This window comes from Phocoena sinus, chromosome 20 (assembly GCF_008692025.1).
Source record: "Phocoena sinus isolate mPhoSin1 chromosome 20, mPhoSin1.pri, whole genome shotgun sequence".
In the NCBI taxonomy this organism is placed as follows: domain Eukaryota; kingdom Metazoa; phylum Chordata; class Mammalia; order Artiodactyla; family Phocoenidae; genus Phocoena; species Phocoena sinus.
This window is the reverse complement of record NC_045782.1, coordinates 14,764,430-14,785,407: the sequence shown is the minus strand read 5'-3', so window position 1 is coordinate 14,785,407 and position 20,978 is coordinate 14,764,430. Positions and strand designations below refer to the sequence as shown.

The following is a 20,978-nucleotide window of genomic DNA, read 5'->3' as shown; positions in this document are numbered from 1 at the left end:
CAAAAATCTGTCACAGAATTTTGAGACCCATTGAAACAAAGTTTAATGAGAAAATAAAAAGACCTGATTTGAGTTACGAATCTACTATAAGTAAGAGGTGGTTGTGGTGAGTCTTGAGGAAAATGGGCATCCTCTTGCAAGGCAGTTGCCCCAGATGAGATTATTACAAAATTTTCAATTAAGAGGATAGTCTTCACAAATACAAGAGGATAAACTGCTTTCACTGTCAAAAAAAAGGCTCAAAGTGACTCAGAAGTTTGAGATTATCAGTCTCCTAGTCCAACTAAATGTCCCCATTCCAAATTTCAGGGTACTCCTTCCCAATCAATCCCTCAATTTTGACATGAATAACTTGGCTGGAATTTGAATTCAATTAATATTGTAATTCTGCAACCCATAATTCTTGATTAATTGACTCTTTTATCATTAAACGATGACTTCCTTTGTCTCTTATTATAGTTTTTGGCTTAAAGTCTGTTTTGTCTGATGTAAGTATAGCTATCTCTGCTCTCTTTCGGTTTTCACTTGCCTGGAATATCTTTCTCCATCCCTTCACTTTGAGCCTATGTGTATCCTTAAAGCTGATGTGAGTCTCTTACAAGCAGCATATAGTTGGGTCTTGGTTTTTTATCCATCCAGCCACTCTATGCATTTAGATGGAGAATTTAATCCATTTTATTGATAGGTGAGAACTTTTATTAATCAGCTTCTAATTAAATGTCATCTTATTGTTTTCTGGCTGTTTTGTAATTCCTTTGTTTCTTTCTTCCTGTCTTACTGCCTTCCTTTGTGAATTGATGATTTTCTGCAGTGGTATGCTTTGATTCCATTCTCTTTATCTTTTGTGCATCTACTATAGGTTATTGCTTTGTGGTTACCATGAGGCTTACATAAAACACCTTATAGATACAGTGGTTTATTTTAAACTGATGACAACTTAATTTCGATCACATACAAAAACTCTACCTTTTTATATCCTCCCCCATCTTATATTTTAATGCCACAGTTTACATCTTTTTATATTGAATATCCAATAGCAAATTATTGTTTGCAAAGCTATAGTTATTTTTAATACTTGTGTCCTTTAACCTTTATTCTAGAGGTAAGTGATTAACACACCACCATATTACAGTGTTGGAATATTCCGAATCTGACTGTATAGTTATACTTACCAGTGTGTTTTCATGTTACTAATTAGTGTCCTTTCATTTCATCTTGAAGAACACCTTTTAGCATTTCTTGTAAGACAGTTCTGGTGGGGGTGAGCTCCCCTCAGCTTTTATTTTTCTGGGAAAGATTTTATCTCTCTTTCATTTCTTTTTATTTATTTATTTAAATTTTTAAAGGATTTTTCTGATGTGGACCACTTTTTTTAAGGTCTCTATTGAATTTGTTACAATATTCCTTCTGTTTTATGTTTTGGTTTTTTGGCCACGAGACATGTGGGATCTTAGCTCCCCGACCAGGGATTGAACCTGCACCCCCCTGCATTGGAAGGCAAAGTCCTAACCACTGGACCACCAGGGAAGTCCCTCTCTTTCATTTCTGAGGATAACTTTGCCAGATAGAATTTTCTTGATTGACAGGTTTTTTGGTTTTTTTTCTCCTTTCAGCACTTTGAATACGTCATCCTACTCTCTCCTGGCCTGTATCCTCTGATAGTCTTATGGGGTTCCTTTGTAAGTGGCAAACTTCTTTTCTATTGCTTCTTTCAAGATTTTCTCTTTGTCTTTGATTTTGACAATTTTATTACAATGTGTCTTGGAGAAGATCTCTTTAAGTGGAATTTGTTTGCAGACCTATGAGCTTCATGAACTTGGATGTCCAAATCTCTCTTCAGATTTGTGAAGTTCTCAGACATAATTTGTAGGGGAGCTCTTAAGGATTCTACATATTAATTTGTGGGGGCATGGTGGAGGTTGCACATACAAACATTTAGTATATAATAAGAAGAAAGTTAATGGACCAGGAAGGAGACTTGAAGATGGAAGTATGAGATTTTCTAATCACTTGGAGAAGTTGAGACAACAGCAGTTAATTGGAGAGGTCAAACTTATGCCACTGTATTTTTATGGCAGGCTGGTGGTATAGGTCAGACATTATTTTTCAAAAAGTTTTCTGCCCCATTCTCCCCTTCCTTAGACTCTCATATTGTATAGATTGTTTCTCTTAATGGTGTCCCATAAGTCCCATAGGCTTTCTTCATCCCCCTTCATTTTTTTCTTTTTTTCTCCACCAGCTGAATATTTTCAAATGATCTGTGTTTGAGTTTACCGATTCTTTCTTCTGCTTGGTTTAGTCTTGTATTGAGTCTCTCTACTGAATTATTCATTTCAGTCATTGTATTCTTCAGCCCCAAAATTTCTGTTTGGTTCTCTTTTTTTTTCTTTGTGGAACTTATCATTTCATTCTTGTATCATTTCCCTTATTTCATTAAATTGTTTACCTGTGTTCTCTTGTAGCTCTCTGAGCATCTTTAGAACAATTATTTTGAATTCTTTATCAAGCAATTTGTGAATCTCCACTTCCCATTACTGGAAGTTTACTGTGTTCCTTTGGTAGTGTCATGTTTCTCCGATGTTTTGTGATCCCTGTAGTTTTTGTAGGTGTCTGTGCATTTGAAGAAGCAGTTACCTCTTTCAGACTTTATGGACTGACTTTGGTATGGAAAGACTTTCATTTGCGGGCAGGCACGTGCTGGAATATGCTGTGACCCTAGGTCTAGTGGTGCAGGGTGCAAAGTGTGAGGGCATGTAACATCTCCGAATGATGGGGAGGGACGTGATGTCTTGTTGGCTCAGCAGCTGGGGTCCATGACGTCAACACCTGCATCATCTTTGGTGAGAGCTGTAGGCAGTCCACAGTGGCTTCAAGGGCTGTTGGAGTCTTTAACAGTACCTCCAGTCCAGTGACTAGGGATCAGCCCAGGTAGTGGTGGTGTCCGGAGCCAGTGGTATGCACAGGCTTGCTGCAGGGCTAGTTGTGGGGACTGGCTGCAGGGGCACAGTGGCAGGGGCTGGGGCCAACTGGGGGTGCACAAGCAGCTGCAGCGGCCCTGGCTGTCAGTGTGTCCTTGAGTGACAATGGGGCTAGCTGAAGGCATATGCTGGGCAGTGGTGGCCAGTGAGGGGAGTTGAGGCTGGTGTCTTGCAGGTACACAACTGTAAGGTTAACTGCAGGTAAGCAGAGCCATGCAAGCCAGTGACAGGTGTCCGCATTGAATCCAGGCCCTCCAGCAGCTATGGGGGCCTTGGCTGTTGGTGTATACTTGTGGGGCCATAGGGGCTTGCTGTGGGCATGTGCATGGCTGTAGCATCTGGTAGTGGGAGTCAGGCCAGCAGTGTGCAGGTGCACAGCTGCAGGAGTCTCTTGCCATTCTCAGCAGTTATCAGTATCTTTCACTGGCTCTTCTTTCTTAGCCCTACTTTTAAGTGTTCATCAACAAGGGTTTATTTTCAGCCTTTTTTTTTCTCCTCTTAGCTATTATTGGGTGAGCCCCACTAGCATCCTCCTACAAATGTGTCTTTCTATCAATACCCAGGGGTTCAAGACTCACAAGAAATCCAGGTAAATGACATTTCTTATCCTCTATGAGTCTGAGAAATCAGAATGATGTATGATTTCTCTCATACTGGGAAACTCCTTCCTCAAGGATAATTGGCTACTCTTTCACATATGACTGACAGTCTTACTAATCAAGTTGCTATTGGGATTTCCCTGGTGGTCCAGTGGCTAAAACTCCACGCTCCCAATGCAGGGGGCCTGGGTTCGATCCTTGGTCAGGGAACTAGATCTCTCATGCCACAACTAAGAGTTCGAATGCTGCAACTAAAGATCCTGCATGCCGCAACTAAGACCCAATGCAGCCAAATAAATATTTTTTAAAACGCTATCAAGCAGGTGTCTTAAATGTAATACCTTCAAACTCAAACTCATATCATTCCTCAAACCTGTTTTTCTCTCCTTTCCTTATTTCACTTAATGGCATCATCATCCATTCAGCCTTCTAAATATTAAAAAACGTTCAGTGAGCCTTAACTACTCCTCTTTCACTCCTTAGATCTAATTATGCCCCCAGTCCTGATCATTCTATCTGTTGTAAATAGTTTGTGTTCCCTCAGAACAGACCCTGGTCCAAGGAGTTCAGTGCAAGTTTATTTGTGTGGAAACAATGGTAAGGGAGTAGGGAAGTAGACTACAGTCAGGGGCATTCATCTCAGGTGCAACATTTAAGGTACAAAATTTACCTTCATTCTATCTTTCCCCACTCTTTCACACTTCCAGTCTTTGCCGGCAGAGTCAACCTTTTAAAAACACCGATTTCATCGCATCTTGTCCTATGCTTAAAAAGCACAAAATAAAATCCAAACTCCTTGATTTATTGTGAAAAGTTACCTTTTTAGCCTCATCTTCTGCCACTTTCTATTATATAACTATGCTCTGCTATGAATGCTTCAAACACTTTTTGAACTTTTATACTCCAGCATATAATGTTCCTTCTGCCTCAAATACTCTTTCCCCCCTCCTTTACACACACACAAAGTCTTATTAGTCACTTAAAATCTAACTTGGAAATCTATTTTTCTGTGAAATCTTCCCTGACCTCCCTAAGAAAATTAATTGCCATTCCTCTGTGTTCCTTAATATTTTGTATGTACCTCTGCTTTTGCACGTACAGATGGAATTGCATCTGTTTATCCCTTTTTCTCTCACTAAACTAGGAACTCTACAAAAGCAGGTCCTATCCATCTTTTTAACCCCAAAGTCTGCCTGCATATAGAAGGCACCCAGTAAAGGTTTATTGAGTTGAATTTATCTGGTGCATCCAAACAAAACAAATTTTAAAAGAAATGGGGGGACTTCCCTGGTGGTCCAGTGGGTAAGACTCTGCGCTCCCAGTGCAGGGGGCCTGGGTTCGATCCCTGGTGGGGGAACTAGATCCCGCATGCCTGCCGCAACTAAGAGTCCACGGGCTGCAATGAAGATCCCACGTGCCGCAGTGAAGATCCCATGTGCTGCAACTAAGACCCGGCACAGCCTAAATAAAAATAAGTAAATCTTAAAAGAAATGGGAGGAAGCTTTTTAGCAATTTCAGGAGATAGACACCAGAAGCAAAAACAGCAGTCTGTGAAAATGTACAATTGGGACCTATCAAAGAAATCTATTGTGTATTATTTATAATTTATGAATTGCTTCAAAAAGGCTTTGAGGCAGGCATTTTTGTGTTGGAAGCTGTTGTCTCCAAAGGCCGTACTTTTGGTTTATTCAAGCAGAACATATGTTGATAAAAAGAAAAGTGAATACTCTAGCACATTATAAATAATACCATTTCAAATTAAGAAGTCCCTAGATTGTAACTGCCCTAGCAGCAGAGGCCATGTATATAAAATGCATTACTTTTTACATAGAACCTAGCTTAAATATACACAAAGTCTTAAATATACACAAAGTCTTACATGATTTTTGACACAACAGTGATTTTGATCATCTGTGACTGAATCTATAGTCATTTGCAATTGAAGTAGGGGATGTGGTAATTATCCATTTTTATTCCTTAGCATAAATAAATAAACCAGATAAATCTCATTCCTCTCAGAACTCCCCCCTCCAAAAATACTTTTTAGCAAGGTGATTATTCTAATGTCTGTCTTTCTCACATGAATTAAATAGCAATCAAAGTTTCATTTCACCTCACTTTGTAATTTCAAAAACTAATGAGGATGATGATAATGTTTTAAAAATTCAGTTGCATTACTGTTGCTGTTTTTTTAAACACTAATGGTGATGATTACTGTGGTGACTTTTCCTGTCTCCCTGAACCCTAGCCTAGCACTAATCGAGCTTTGATCAGTAAACACAGTAATAACAGTAGTACAGTCAGAAGTTTAGCAGCTGAGAACTTATTATCATTCAGTAGAATGGTGGGATGAGGTTGGGTGGGGGGAGATTTTGATCTTCCAGAGTATTTCTGTTTGTTAATACTTTCTTTCTCTCTTTTTGTTATAAACAGTGGTCTGGTAATACTTTTCCTTACCATTTGGTGATATCTTTTAGTGGTCCAGATGAGTGAGTCGACATCTCAAGAGGAACCCAAACCTGCTCAGGTACCTGGTCTACATAGGTTTCTAACCATTTAGCCGTGAGAGGATTTGAGATTCAACATTTTTGGGAAAATGGAGATGCAATATCATATTCTGTCATTGAATTATTTCTCTTTTTAGTTGAACTTTTCTGCATCAAGTTTTGACAAAAATGGGGTCAACTAATAGTTAAGTCACAGTGGCCTGCTTCCAGTTGCTTTGTATTCTTTATACCTAACAAGTCTGTTACTGTTTGAGTTTGCTAATACAACTACTTTATGTGATTTTATTTGGTATGATGTTTACTCATTATGTGAATTTTTTTACATAAAAAGCTTGCTACACTACAGTATAAAATGTTAGTTTTATCTCCGGCTCCTGTTGGATACCATTTACTAACACTATTTCCACTTCAGGAAAATGGAAAAGAAGACAAAGAAAGGAACCAGGAAGCAACCAAAGTAAAAGAGCCTATGAAGGTAGAGTTTTCATGAGTAATCAGATGTTAATACTTGAGAGTAAACTGGAGAAATTAATTTTCTTACAAAGAAAAAAAAGGAAAAGATGTGGGTACTCAAAAAGATAAAATGGCAAATGGGAAAAAGCAAACCCATGTTGATCATTAAGCTGACTCATTTGAGTCAGTTGCAGAAAACTTCCATTGACAGGTAAATTATTTGTGAAGAGCTATTATGAATTATAAGTAAAGTTTACTTTCTAAAATCAGAACTGTTACCCTGAGTACAATAACCACCAGTTTTTAGGGGAACTTCGCTATCATTCTGAAAATGTAATCTCCATGTTAATCATTTAAGTAACTTTGTGTTTAAATAAATAGAAGACTTCAATGAGGAAAAATACTTTATAGAAAAGGGGAGGCTAGTGAAAATAGTTATATGATTCACCATTAAGTTGACTAATGTGAGTCTTAAAGTATTCTATTATCATCCTTTTAAAAGTACATCAGCATGAGTACAAAAAGCTATTTTGTCACCATTTATTCATAAAACTAAACTTTACTTTCTTTAATTAAGGTGAAAACGTTTTTCTTTCCACCACAAACGTGGAAGGTGATTCTAATAGTAAAAGAAAGCAGCAACAATTTCAAATGTCCTATTTCACTGTGTTGTGGTCTCAAATTATGTTTCTAGAAAGTATTATATAATTCAAGGATTCATGTACATCTGCAATAATATTCTTAGCATATTACTGTGTTAGCAATAGGAAGATGTGATGACATTCTGAGCCAATGAACTTTATCTTGTAAATGCAGTAAATAGACTGTGATTACTGCTTTGCTTCTAATATATAGCATTAAATCCTAGCAAAATTAGGGAGGAATGTTTGGTGATTTTTACAAGAGATTTGTGTGCATTCTTTAATTGGGAGAGTTGATGCAACTTTGATGAAAAGCATTTCACTTTTTAATTGGTGTTTCTTTTCTCCTTTCAGAGTTCACGGAGTATGCCAGACAGTTTGGCATTAGGCATCTGCAGCAATGTGGCAGGAACAGCAGCAAATAAAGTCAAATCCCAAGGTAGAGAACTAGGCTTTCTCCTACACAATAGAATGCAAAACTATTACTAAATTTTAGTTGGGGATGGGTTCCTCAAGATTTTGCCTTTTAAAGATATAATCCCAGGGATATTTTAAATGCGGTTTGGGAAATAGTTTAAAATATATTCCCATCATCTTCTATTGATACTTTGAGGCAAGTTTATAACCATTCATCTTGTGCTTAAAGAGAAAATTTAGCTAAGAGAGCTGACTGACACATAGCAGACAACCCATTAATACAAAAATAAAATGAAGAACCCTAGTGATTCAACCTGCCTGCTGTTTTTCTATTTCTTCTTTTTACCTCTGTACTTGACGACACATTTATTCTATTTGACTTCCAGCCCAATCCTTAACCCAAATCCCACATAATTATGCAGGTTGAAAACTTATATGATCAAAAGGCAACAAATAACTGGGCAAGACATTCATCCCTTTCACTACAGTTCTTCTAATTTTAGATACTTAGTGAAATCCTGTATGACAGAAAATTTTCACAATATTTAAAATTTAACAATTTCAACTTATATTTTAGTTAATTGAAATTCTTTTCAATTTGGTTTACAACTATTGAGTGTTTAGTGTGTGCTAGGCTGAACTATAATAATAATTTTTTAAAATAAATTTATTTATTTTATTTATTTATTTTTGGCTGCATTGGGTCTTCATCGCTACGTGCAGGCTTTCTCTAGCTGCGGTGAGTGGGGGTTACTCTTCGTTGCGGCAGGCGGGCTTTTCATTGCGGTGGCTTCTCTTGTTGCTGAGCACGGGCTCTAGGTGCATGGGCTTCAGTAGTTGTGGCACGTGGGCTCAGTAGTTGTGGCTCACAGGCTCTAGAGCGTAGGCTCAGTAGTTGTGGCGCACGGGCTTAGTTGCTCCGCTACATGTGGGATCTTCCCGGACCAGGGCTCAAACCCATGTCCCCTGCATTGGCAGGCGGATTCTTAGCCACTGCGCCACCAGGGAAGTCCCAATAATAATTTTTAAAGCATTTTCTAAACTATAAATTGCTATATAGATGGTAGTTATAACTTGTAGTTGCTTACTTTTCTCCAAAGTGTTTTTCTGTCTTTTAAACCAATTATAAGTATTATTTACTATTCCTTCTTATTAGTAAATATATAATACATACACATTAAGAACCAAACTTTTCAGCATTTATTTTGCCTTTATTATAAACTTAGTACTGTTTTCACAGCTTCACTAACTTTTAAAAAGTTTCTTGGCAAGTCCCTCCCTACCTGCCCCCTACCACCAGTTTCTTTCTTTCTTTTTTTTTTTTTTGCATTTGTCAACATTTTTTTTTTTTTTACATCTTTCTTGGAGTATAATTGCTTTACAATGTTGTGTTAGTTTCTGCTGTATAACAAAGTGAATCAGCTCTACATATGCATATATCCCCATATCCCCTCCCTCTTGAGCCTCCCTCCCACCCTCCCTATCCCACCCCTCTAGGTGGTCACAAAACACAGAGCTGATCTCCCTGTCCTATGCAGCTGCTTCCCACTAGCTATCTGTTTTACATTTGGTAGTGTATATATGTCAATGCTACTCTCTCACTTCGTCCCAGCTTCCCCTCCCCGCCCCGTGTCCTCAAGTCCATTCTCTACCTCTGTGTGTTTATTCCTGTCCTGCCACTAGGTTCATCAGAACCATTTTTTTTAGAGTCTATATATATGTGTTAGCATATGGTATTTGTTTTTCTGTTTCTGACTTTACTCTGTATGACAGACTCTAGGTCCATCCACCTCACTACAAATAACTCAATTTCGTTACTTTTTATGGCTGAGTATTCCACTGTATGTGCCACCAGTTTCTTGATTTTACTTCCTCCTCACTCCCACCCTTCACCATCACCCCATAAATACACTTTGCCTTTACCATACTCACTTGAGCCAGGTTTATAAATGAACTCTTGCATTTTAAACATGCCAAACAGAATCACGATCTAGGTAATTTGCTACAAATTTAATTAGGTGTTCACTTTAATCAGTTTATGGCCAAATTTGCACCTACAAATCTTCACACGTATATTCCAACATGTAATTTATTGCCTCTCTAGAAAACATATCAATCAAGAGTTTATGGTCTTTTCTGTTCTTATACTTTCAATTTGTTATCACTTTTCAATGTATGGTAGAGGGAAATGTGTTTTGTTTGTCTAAGTCTGTTCATCCCAGTTTATGATATATACTGAAAACATTGCAGTTGCTTGTTGCGATATCAAATGCAATGCAATGTACTTATTTATTCAGTGATCAGTCACTATTAATCCTAACATTTCTAAATCTCCCTTTGTAAATACATGTGTATGTGTGTGTGTGTGTGTAAGAAGTGGGAAGAGGAACTGTTATTTTAGTCTCAACATGTCAAAGGATGTGTCTTTATCCTTGTTATATACTTGTCAAAATTAAAAGGATGTTATCTTGCCAGGCAGCTCCCAGAATACACTCAAATACATATCTTTGCATAGAAAATATTGTGGTTAAACGTACCATGTGGGGCTTCCCTGGTGGTGCAGTGGTTGAGAGTCCGCCTGCCGATGCAGGGGACACGGGTTCGTGCCCCCGTCCGGGAAGATCCCACATGCTGCAGAGCGGCTGGGTCCATGAGCCATGGCCACTGAGCCTGCGCGTCCGGAGCCTGTGCTCCGCAACTGGAGAGGCCACAGCAGTGAGAGGCCCGCGTACCGCAAAAAAACAAAACAAAACAAAACAAAAACGTACCATGTGAATTCCTTATTTCTTTCCCTGGTCATTGTATTTTTTAGGCTATGAGCTTAACTTGTGTTTTGAGAAATCTTATTTCTTTTTTATTAATTTGCTCAGCTTTATTCTTATTACCCAGCCCTAAGTTTAAAAACGTTTTATAGGAAAATGCCTTTTCCTATAGTTATTGAATTTTAATTACAGTAGTGTTTAATAGTGCTTCTTTTCTTCCTCCTTTCGTAGTAGTTATTCTACATTATGTACAAATGGTAAGAAATTCTGGTAAGACCAAGACAGCTGAGTTTCAAACAGGACCTGTGTTTAAAGGGAACATCACACATCTGTTAAGTAGCCCTGCTGCGTCAATTTTCACCAGTTTAATCAGCAGCCAGTCCCTGTAATGTTATATGCCTTCTGTGAAGAAAGAGTCTGTTAAAGCTTATTATAATGTGGGTTATAATTCATTCCTATTTATGTCCTTAAATAGGGTTGTACTGAGGCCATGCCCAGCAGTGAGCCATGCACTAAGTGCAGGACATGATAAAAGTCACTTATAAGATTGGACCTTTCAAAATATGAATAAGGAATTCTTTTGTGTTCCTACTTATTTAGTTGAAAGCATTTGTGCCCATATTGCCTGAATAGGACTTTGTATGTTAGAAGGTGGATTGATACAGGGGTGAAGGTGTGCATATTGGGAAAGAATGTGAAAGGCTCTTAATTCCACAAGAGTTCAGGAAGACAATCCTGAAAAAGAATTTCAGTACTTAGCATAGTGCCTGGCACTATAACATCAATAATTATTTATTAAGTGAATATGTAAATGGATCTATCTATCTGTAAAAGGTTTAGGAATGTTCAAGCATAGACCTGCTAAAAAAACCCAGTACCTATTTGAAATTATATTCAATTAAACCTCTTAATTTTCCCTTGGGGCAGTGCTGTAATTTATGAATTCAGAGATCACCCAATCAAAAGACAGCTACAGATAGGCTTATTCAGAATTCTGATTTACTGACCCTGCTATTGCTGTGCCTCCTTTTCTTTTCTTGATTTTATGGCTCTAAGACAGAAGTGTTTGACCAGAGCTGTAACCAAACACATATCTACTTCCATTCTGCATATCGGTGGGGACAATGCAAGCACGAGGATTATTGCTTAGCAACCTATAATAGCCAAGCACACTAGAGGAGCACTAGCAGGCTGCAGCAAAGATAAGACAATGCCCCAGTTCATGTGTGAGTTTGCTAATGAGCCATGCAGATGGCTAGATATTAAGTTGCTATAAATCTGTAGCACTCCCCTTAAAGCAGGAGGAGGAATATCTGCCTTGGGTTATGCTAGAGAGGTTAAAAGCAAAGAGAGTACATTAGAACCTGCAGACTTAAAAAAAAAAAATTGGTCTCTATCACACTTATTTAAAATAGAAGTAAAAGTATTGTATATTAATGAGCATTGTGACAAAACAGAATGGAAACACTACCCGCCCACCCCCCCCCAAAAAAGAGGTTAACTTGTTTACAAATCCAACTGAGAGGTAATGAAGAGCATTATACTACCCTCCTCATTTCCCCCATATATGAATAAGCCAAGAGGAAATCAAAACTTAGGAGAGATATTCATAAATACTATCCACTATTGGACTTAAGACTTCTTTAAATGAAATGTTGGCTTTTCAAGTGTTTTTAAAAATAAACCACTTGGGCTTCCCTGGTGGCGCAGTGGTTGAGAGTCCGCCTGCCGATGCAGGGGACACGGGTTCGTGCCCCGGTCCGGGAAGATCCCACATGCCGCGGAGCGGCTGGGCCCGTGAGCCATGGCCGCTGAGCCTGCACGTCCGGAGCCTGTGCTCCGCAACGGGAGAGGCCACAACAGTGAGAGGCCCACGTACCACAAAAAAAAATAAAAATAAAAAAAATAAACCACTTAATTTTTTTCCTGGTTAGAAAGATGGATACTATGTAAGTAGAATTTTTTTTTAATATCTTTATTAGAGTATAATTGCTTTACAATGGTGTCTCAGTTTCTGCTTTATAACAAAGTGAATCAGTTATACATATGTCCCCATATCTCTTCCCTCTTGCATCTCCCTCCCTCCCACCCTCCCTATCCCACCTCTCTAGGTGGTCACAAAGCACGGAGCTGATCTCCCTGTGCTATGTGGCTACTTCCCACCAGCTATCTGTTTTACATTTGGTAGTGTATATATGTCCATACCACTCTCTCACTTTGTCCCAGCTTACCCTTCCCCGTCCCCGTATCCTCAAGTCCATTCTCTAGTAGGTCTGCATCTTTATTCCCATCTTGCCCCTATGTTCTTCTGACCTTTTTCTTTTTTTTTTTTTTAGATTCCATATATATGTGTTAGCATATGGTATTTGTTTTTCTCTTTCTGATTTACTTCACTCTGTATGACAGTCTCTAGGTCCATCCACCTCACTACAAATAACTCAGTTTCGTTCCTTTTTATGGCTGAGTAATATTCCATTGTATATATGTGCCACATCTTCTTTATCCATTCATCTGTTGATGGACACTTAGGTTGCTTCCATCTCCTGGCTATTGTAAATACAGCTGCAATGAACATTGTGGTACATGACTCTTTTTGAATTATGGTTTCCTCAGGGTATATGCCCAGTAGTGGGAGTGCTGGGTCATATGGTAGTTCTATTTTTAGTTTGTTAAGGAACCTCCATACTGTTCTCCATAGTGGCTGTATCAATTTACATTCCCACCAACAGTGCAAGAGTGTTCCCTTTTCTCCATACCCTCTCCAGCATTTATTGTTTGTAGATTTTTTGATGATGGCCATACTGACCAGTGTGAGATGATATTTCATTGTAGTTTTGATTTGCATTTCTCTAATGATTAATGATGTTGAACGTTCTTTCATGTGTTTGTTGGCAATCTGTATATCTTCTTTGGAGAAATGTCTGTTTAGGTCTTCTGCCCATTTTTGTATTGGGTTGTTTGTTTTTTTGATATTGAGCTGCATGAGTTACTTGTATGTTTTGGAGATTAATCCTTTGTCAGTTGCTTCATTTGCAAATATTTCCTCCCATTCTGAGGGTTGTCTTTTCGTCTTGTTTATGGTTTCGTTTGCTGCGCAAAAGCTTTTACCTTTCATTAGGTCCCATTTGTTTATTTTTGTTTTTATTTCCATTTCTCTAGGAGGTGGGTCAAAAAGGATCTTGCTGTTATTTATGTCATAGAGTGTTCTGCCTATGTTTTCCTCTAAGAGTTTGATGGTGTCTGGCCTTACATTTAGGTCTTTAATCCATTTTGAGTTTATTTTTGTGTGGGGTGTTAGGGAGTGTTCTAATTTCATTCTTTTACATGTAGCTGTCCAGTTTTCCCAGCACCACTTATTGAAGAGGCTGTCTTTTCTCCACTGTATATTCTTGCCTCCTTTATCAAAGATAAGGTGACCATATGTGCATGGGTTTATCTCTGGGCTTTCTATCCTGTTCCATTGATCTATATTTCTGTTTTTGTGCCAGTACCATATTGTCTTAATTACTGTAGCTTTGTAGTATAGTCTGAAGTCAGGGAGCCTGATTCCTCCAGCTCCGTTTTTCTTTCTCAAGATTACTTTGGCTATTCGGGGTCTTTTGTGTTTCCATACAAATTGTGAAATTTTTTGTTCTAGTTCTGTGAAAAATGTAAGTGGTAGTTTGATAGGGATTGCATTGAATCTGTAGATTGCTTTGGGTAGTAGAGTCATTTTCACAATGTTGATTCTTCCAATCCAAGAACATGGTATATCTCTCCATCTATTTGTATCATCTTTAATTTCTTTCATCCGTGCCTTATAATTTTCTTCATACAGGTCTTTTGTCTCCTTAGGTAGGTTTATTCCTAGATATTTTATTCTTTTTGTTGCAGTGGTAAATGGGAGTGTTTTCTTAATTTCATTTTCAGATTTTTCATCTTTAGTGAATAGGAATGCAAGAGATTTCTGTGCATTAATTTTGTATCCTGCTACTTTACCAAATTCATTGATTAGCTCTAGTAGTTTTCTGGTACCATCTTTGGGATGCTCTATGTATAGTATCATGTCATCTGCAAAGAGTGACAGCTTTACTTCTTCTTTTCCGATTTGGATTCCTTTTATTTCTTTTTCTACTCTGATTGCTGTGGCTGAAACTTCCAAAACTATGTTGAATAAGGGTGGTGAGAGTGGGCAACCTTGTCTTGTTTCTGATCTTAGTGGAAATGCTTTCAGTTTTTCACCATTGAGGATGATGTTGGCTGTGGGTTTGTCCTATATGGCCTTTATTATGTTGAGGAAAGTTCCGTCTATGCCTACTTTCTGGAGGGATTTTATCATAAATGGATGTTGAATTTTGTCAAAAGCTTTTTCTGCATCTATTGAGATGATCAAATGGTTTTTCTCCTTCAATCTGTTAATATGGTGTATCATGTTGATTGATTTGCGTATATTGAAGAATCCTTGCATTCCTGGGATAAACCCCACTAGATCATAATGTATGATCCTTTTAATGTGCTGTTGGATTCTGTTTGCTAGTATTTTGTTGAGGATTTTTGCATCTATGTTCATCAGTGATATTGGCCTGTGGTTTTCTTTCTTTGTGACATCTTTGTCTGGTTTTGGTATCAGGGTGATGGTGGCCTCATAGAATGAGTTTGGGAGTGTTCCTCCCTCTGCTATATTTTGGAAGAGTTTGAGAAGGATGGGTGTTAACTCTTCTCTAAATGTTTGATAGAATTTGCCTGTGAAGCCATCTGGTCCTGGGCTTTTGTTTGTTGGAAGATTTTTAATCACAGTTTCAATTTCAGTGCTTGTGATTGGTCTGTTCATATTTTCTATTTCTTCCTGGTTCAGTCTCGGAAGGTTGTGCATTTCTAAGAATTTGTCTATTTCTTCCAGGTTGTGCATTTTATTGGCATAGAGTTGCTTGTAGTAATCTCATGATCCTTTGTATTTCTGCAGTGTCAGTTGTTACTTCTTTTTTATTTCTAATTCTACTGATTTGAGTCTTCTCCCTTTTTTTCTTGATGAGTCTGGCTAATGGTTTATCAATTTTGTTTATCTTCTCAAAGAACCAGCTTTTAGTTTTATTGATCTTTGCTATCGTTTCCTTCATTTCTTTTTCATTTATTTCTGATCTAATCTTTATGATTTCTTTCCTTCTGCTAACTTTGGGGTGTTTTTTTGTTCTTCTTTCTCTAATTGCTTTAGGTGTAAGGTTAGGTTGTTTATTTGAGATGTTTCTTAAGTTTCTTATTTGTTTCTTAAGGTAGGCTTGTATAAAACTTCCCTCTTAGAACTGCTTTTGCTGCATCCCATAGGTTTTGGGTCATTGTGTTTTCATTGTCATTTGTTTTAGGTATTTTTTGATTTCCTCTTTGATTTCTTCAGTGATCTCTTGGTTATTAAGTAGTGTGTTGTTTAGCCTCCATGTGTTTGTATTTCTTACAGGTTTTTTCCTGTAATTGATATCTAGTCTCAAAGCATTGTGGTTGGAAAAGATACTTGATACGATTTCAATTTTCTTAAATTTACCAAGGCTTGCTTTGTGACCCAAGATATGATCTATCCTGGAGAATGTTCCATGAGCACTTGAGAAGAATGTGTATTCTGCTGTTTTTGGATGGAATATCCTATAAATATCAATTAAGTCCATCTTGTTTAATGTATCATTTAAAGCTTGTGTTTCCTTATTTACTTTCATTTTGGATGATCTGTCCATTGGTGAAAGTGGGGTGTTAAAGTCCCCTACTATAATTGTATTACTGTTGATTTCCCCTTTTATGGCTGTTAGTATTTGCCTTATGTATTGAGGTGCTCCTATGTTGGGTGCATAAATATTTACAATTGTTATATCTTCTTCTTGGATTGATCCCTTGATCATGATGTAGTGTCCTTCTTTGTCTCTTGTAGTAGTCTTTGTTTTAAAGTCTATTTTGTCTGTTATGAGAATTGCTACGCCTGCTTTCTTTTGATTTCCATTTGCATGGAATATCTTTTTTCATCGCCTCACTTTCATCTGTATGTGTCCCTAGGTCTGAAGTGGGTCTCTTGTAGACAGCATATATACGGGTCTTGTTTTTGTGTCCATTCAGCCAGTCTGTATCTTTTGGAGGGAGCATTTAATCCATTTACATTTAAGGTAATTATCGATATGTATGTTCCTATTACCATTTTCTTAATTGTTTTGGGATTATTATTGTAGGCCTTTTCCTTCTCTTGTGTTTCCTGCCTAGAGAACTTCCTTTAGCATTTGTTGTAAAGCTGGTTTGGTGGTGCTGAATTCTCTTAGCTTTTGCTTGTCTGTAAAAGCTTTTAATTTCTCCATCAAATCTGAATGAGATCCTTGCTGGGTAGAGTAATCTTGGTTGTAGGTTTTTCTCTTTCATCGCTTTAAATATGTCCTGTCACTCCCTTCTGGCTTGCAGAGTTTCTGCTGAAAGATCAGCTGTTAACCTCATGGGGATTCCCTTATGTGTTACTTGTTGTTTTTCCCTTGCTGCTTTTAATATTTGTTCTTTGTATTTAATTTTTGATAGTTTGATTAATATGTGTCTTGGCGTGTTTCTCCTTGGATTTATCCTGTATGGGACTCTCTGTGCTTCCTGGACTTAACTATTTCCTTTCCCATATTAGGGAAGTTTTCAACTATAATCTCTTCAAATATTTTCTCAGTCCCTTTCTTTTTCCCTTATTCTTCTGGGACCCCTATAATTCGAATGTTGGTGTGTTTAATGTTGTCCCAGAGGTCTCTGAGACTGTCCTCAGTTCTTTTCATTCTTTCTCCTTTATTCTGCTCTGCAGTAGTTATTTCCACTATTTTATCTTCCAGGTCACTTATCCGTTCTTCTGCCTCAGTTATTCTGCTATTGATCCCTTCTAGAGAATTTTTAATTTCATTTATTGTGTTGTTCATCTCTGTTTACAGTTTGCTCTTTAGTTCTTCTAGGTCTTTGTTAAACGTTTCTTGTATTTCCTCCATTCTATTTCCAAGATTTTGGATCATCTTTCCTATCATTATTCTGAATTCTTTTTCAGGTAAACTGCCTATTTCCTCTCCATTTGTTAGGTCTGGTGGGTTTTTGCTTTCCTCCTTCATCTGCTGTGTGTTTCTCTGTCTTCTCATTTTGCTGAACTTACTGTGTTTGGGGTCTCCTTTTTGCAGGCTGCAGGTTCGGAGTTTCCATTGTTTTTGGTGTCTGTCCCCAGTGGCTAAGGTTGGTTCAGTGGGTTGTGTAGGCTTCCTGGTGGAGGGGACTAGTGCCTGTGTTCTGGTGGATGAGGCTGGATCTTGTCTTTCTAGTGGGCAGGTCCACATCTGGTGGTGTGTTTTAGGGTGTCTGTGGCCTTATTATGATTTTAGGCAGCCTTTCTGCTAATGGGTGGGGTTGTGTTCCTGTCTTGCTAGTTGTTTGGCATAGGGTGTCCTGCACCGTAGCTTGCTGGTCATTGAGTGGAGCTGGGTTTTGGCGTTGAGATGGAGATCTCTGGGAGATTTTCGCCGTTTTGTATTACGTGGAGCTGGGAGGTCTCTTGTGGACCAGTGTCCTGAACTTGGCTCTCCCACCTCAGTGGCACAGCCCTGATGCCTGGCTGGAGCACCAAGAGCCTGTCCTCCACACGGCTCAGAATAAAAGAGAGAAAAAAAAGAAAGGAAGAAGAAGATAAAATAAAATAAAGTAAAATAAAATAAAGTTATTAAAATAAAAATTTAAAAATAATTATTAAGAAAAAAAATTTTTAAGTAAAAACAAAAAACGGACAGACAGAACCCTAGGACAAATGGTAAAAGCAAAGCTATACAGACAAAATCACACACAGAAGCATACACATACACACTCACAAAAAGCGAAAAAGGGGAAATATATATATATATCATTGCTCCCAAAGTCCACCTCCTCAATTTGGGATGATTCCTTGTCTATTCAGGTACTCCACAGATGCAGGGTACATCAAGTTGATTGTGGAGATTTAATCCGCTGCTCCTGAGGCTGTTGGGAGAGATTTCCCTTTCTCTTCTTTGTTTGCACAGCTCCTGGGGTTCAGCTTTGGATTTGGACCCACCTCTGTGTGTAGGTCGCCTGGGACCGTCTGTTCCCGCTCAGACAGGAAGGGGTTAAAGGAGCAGCTGCTTCGGGGACTCTGGCTCACTCAGGTCGGCGGGAGGGAGGGGTGCAGATGCGGGGCCAGCCTGCGGCGGCAGAGGCCGGCGTGACGTTGCACCAGCCTGCGGCGCACCGTGCGTTCTCCCGGGGAAGTTGTCCCTGGATCACGGGACCCTGGCAGTGGCGGGCTGCACAGGCTCCCAGGAGGGACGGTGTGGATAGTGACCTGTGCTTGCACACAGGCTTCTTGGTGTCTGCAGTAGCAGCCTTAGCGTCCCATGCCCGTCTCTGGGGTCTGCGCTGATAGCCGCGGCTCGCGCCCGTCTCTGGAGCTCTTTTAAGCGGCACTCTTAATCCCCTCTCCTCGTGCACCAGGAAACAAAGAGGCAATAAAAAGTCTCTTGTCTCTTCTGCAGCTCCAGACTTTTTCCCGGACTCCCTCCCGTCTAGCTGTGGCGCAGTAACCCCCTTCAGGCTGTGTTCACGCAGCCAACCCCAGTCCTCTCCCTGGGATCTAAGCTCCGAAGCCCGAGCCTCAGCTCCCAGCCCCCACCCATCCCCGCAGGCGAGCAGACAAGCCTCTGGTCTGGTGAGTGCTGGTCGGCACCGATCCTCTGTGCGGGAATCTCTCCGCTTTGCCCTCCACACCCCTGTTGCTGCGCTCTCCTCTGTGGCTCCGAAGCGCCCCCGCTCCGCCACCAGAAGTCTCCACCCGCGAAGGGGCTTCCTGGTGTGTGGAAACCTTTCCTCCTTCACAGCTCCCTCCCACTTGTGCAGGTCCCATCCCTATTCTTTGTCTCTGTTTTTTCTTTTTTCTTTTACCCTACCCAGGTACGTGGGGAGTTTCTTGCCTTTTGGGAGGTCTGAGGTCTTCTGCCAGCATTCAGTAGGGGTTCTGTAGGAGTTGTTCCACATGTAGATGTATTTCTGATGTATTTGTGGAGAGGAAGGTGATCTCCGCGTCTTACTCTTCCGCCATCTTGAAGTTCCACCTGTAGGTAGAATTTAAAAGTATTCTTCAGAGTACTCTCAATAAAGCTAACAAAGAAATTTTAATAAATAAAAAGAATTTTAAAATATTTATGGATAGCCTCCCCCAAAATGAGAATGAATAAATACATTGCAATGCAGTCATATAATGAAATATTATGGAGCAGTGAAAAACGAACACACTGGAGCTGCAGTTATCAATATAGATGAATTTCATAAACGTAATATTAAGTATTTAAAAGGTCACAGAATACACATGATATGAAATCATTTTTATAAAAATTAAGAACAATACTATATTGCTTATATATAATATATACAAATGCAGAAAAATGATAAACATGAAATTCAGAATAGTGTTTCTATCAAAGTAGGGGTATTTGAGAGGCTTTAATATACAGGTAATTTTTTTCTTAAGCTAAGAGTAGATATATGGCTACTTATATCATCATTATATTTACAGGTCTCAAATATTTCATAATATATAAGATTTATAAAAACACTGCTCTAAGTTGAGGAGGTTCTGGTCTCTTACCCTTTTATTGCACTAGTACTATTTATTGAGAGTTATTAATGATTGAAGCATGGCTCAATAACTACTTTCTGGTTATGTTAAAAACAGTGAGTATGGGGCTTCCCTGGTGGCGCAGTAGTTGAGAGTCCGCCTGCCAATGCAAGCGACACGGGTTTGTGCCCCAGGCCGGGAAGATCCCACATGCCGCGGAGCGGCTGGGCCCATGAGCCATGGCCGCTGAGCCTGCGCGTCCGGAGCTTGTGCTCCGCAACGGGAAAGGCCACAACAGTGAGAGGCCCGCGTACAGCAAAAAACAAACAAACAAAAAAACAAAAACAAAAACAAAAGAAAAAAAAAACAGTGAGCATGGGGACTTCCCCGGCCGCCCAGTGGTTAGGACTTCGCCTTGCAATGCAGAGCTAAGATCCCAAATGCCTCGTGCCCAAAAAACCAAAACGAAAAACAGAAGCAATATTGTAACAAATTCAATAAAGACTTTAAAAGTGGTCCACATTAAAAAAAAAATCTTTAAAAAAATAATGAGTATCAAAATAATTTACATATCTATTTCTTCTTTTCTCCTGAAACCACGAAGTAATAGAGGCAAAGAACGTTAACAGTGTGTGGCCCTAATCCTATTGTGGTTCAGTTAGACATTAATATTTTTTCAGTGGAGAGAAGCAAATTGACTAGTAGATAATATTTGAAAGACCTGGAACTACTTCATCTCCATGGCCATATCAGAAAAAACCTTAAGATTCTTACTAAGTTTTTCATTCCAATCACCTCAGCAATCGTGGCTGCAGAAAAAAACATCTGATAGCTTATTGATCAGAGCCTGAACTAGCTAGGTCCTGGGAACCTAATTATATTTCTATTATATATTAACAGTAAACAATTAGAAAATGAAAATTTTAAAATACAATTTTAGTGGCATAAAAAGCACTAAATATCTCAAAATAAATCTAACCAAAAATGAACAAAACCTGTACACTGAAACTATAAAACATTGTTAAAAGAAATTTAAAAAG

The 20,978-nt window shown here is 38.9% G+C and overlaps 1 protein-coding gene across 3 annotated transcripts in view; it reads left to right on the top strand.

Moving 5' to 3' along the window:
- Nucleotides 1-20,978, top strand: part of EFCAB5 (EF-hand calcium binding domain 5) — a 112,662-nt gene that overhangs the window by 10,607 nt on the left and 81,077 nt on the right. For all 3 annotated transcript variants that reach the window (XM_032615201.1, XM_032615199.1, XM_032615200.1), the window contains exons 2-4: nucleotides 6,012-6,105; nucleotides 6,498-6,560; nucleotides 7,534-7,618. In XM_032615201.1, the coding sequence (XP_032471092.1) occupies nucleotides 6,064-6,105; nucleotides 6,498-6,560; nucleotides 7,534-7,618 (190 nt within the window). In that variant the 5' untranslated portion in view covers nucleotides 6,012-6,063. The remainder of the gene's footprint in view (nucleotides 1-6,011; nucleotides 6,106-6,497; nucleotides 6,561-7,533; nucleotides 7,619-20,978) is intronic.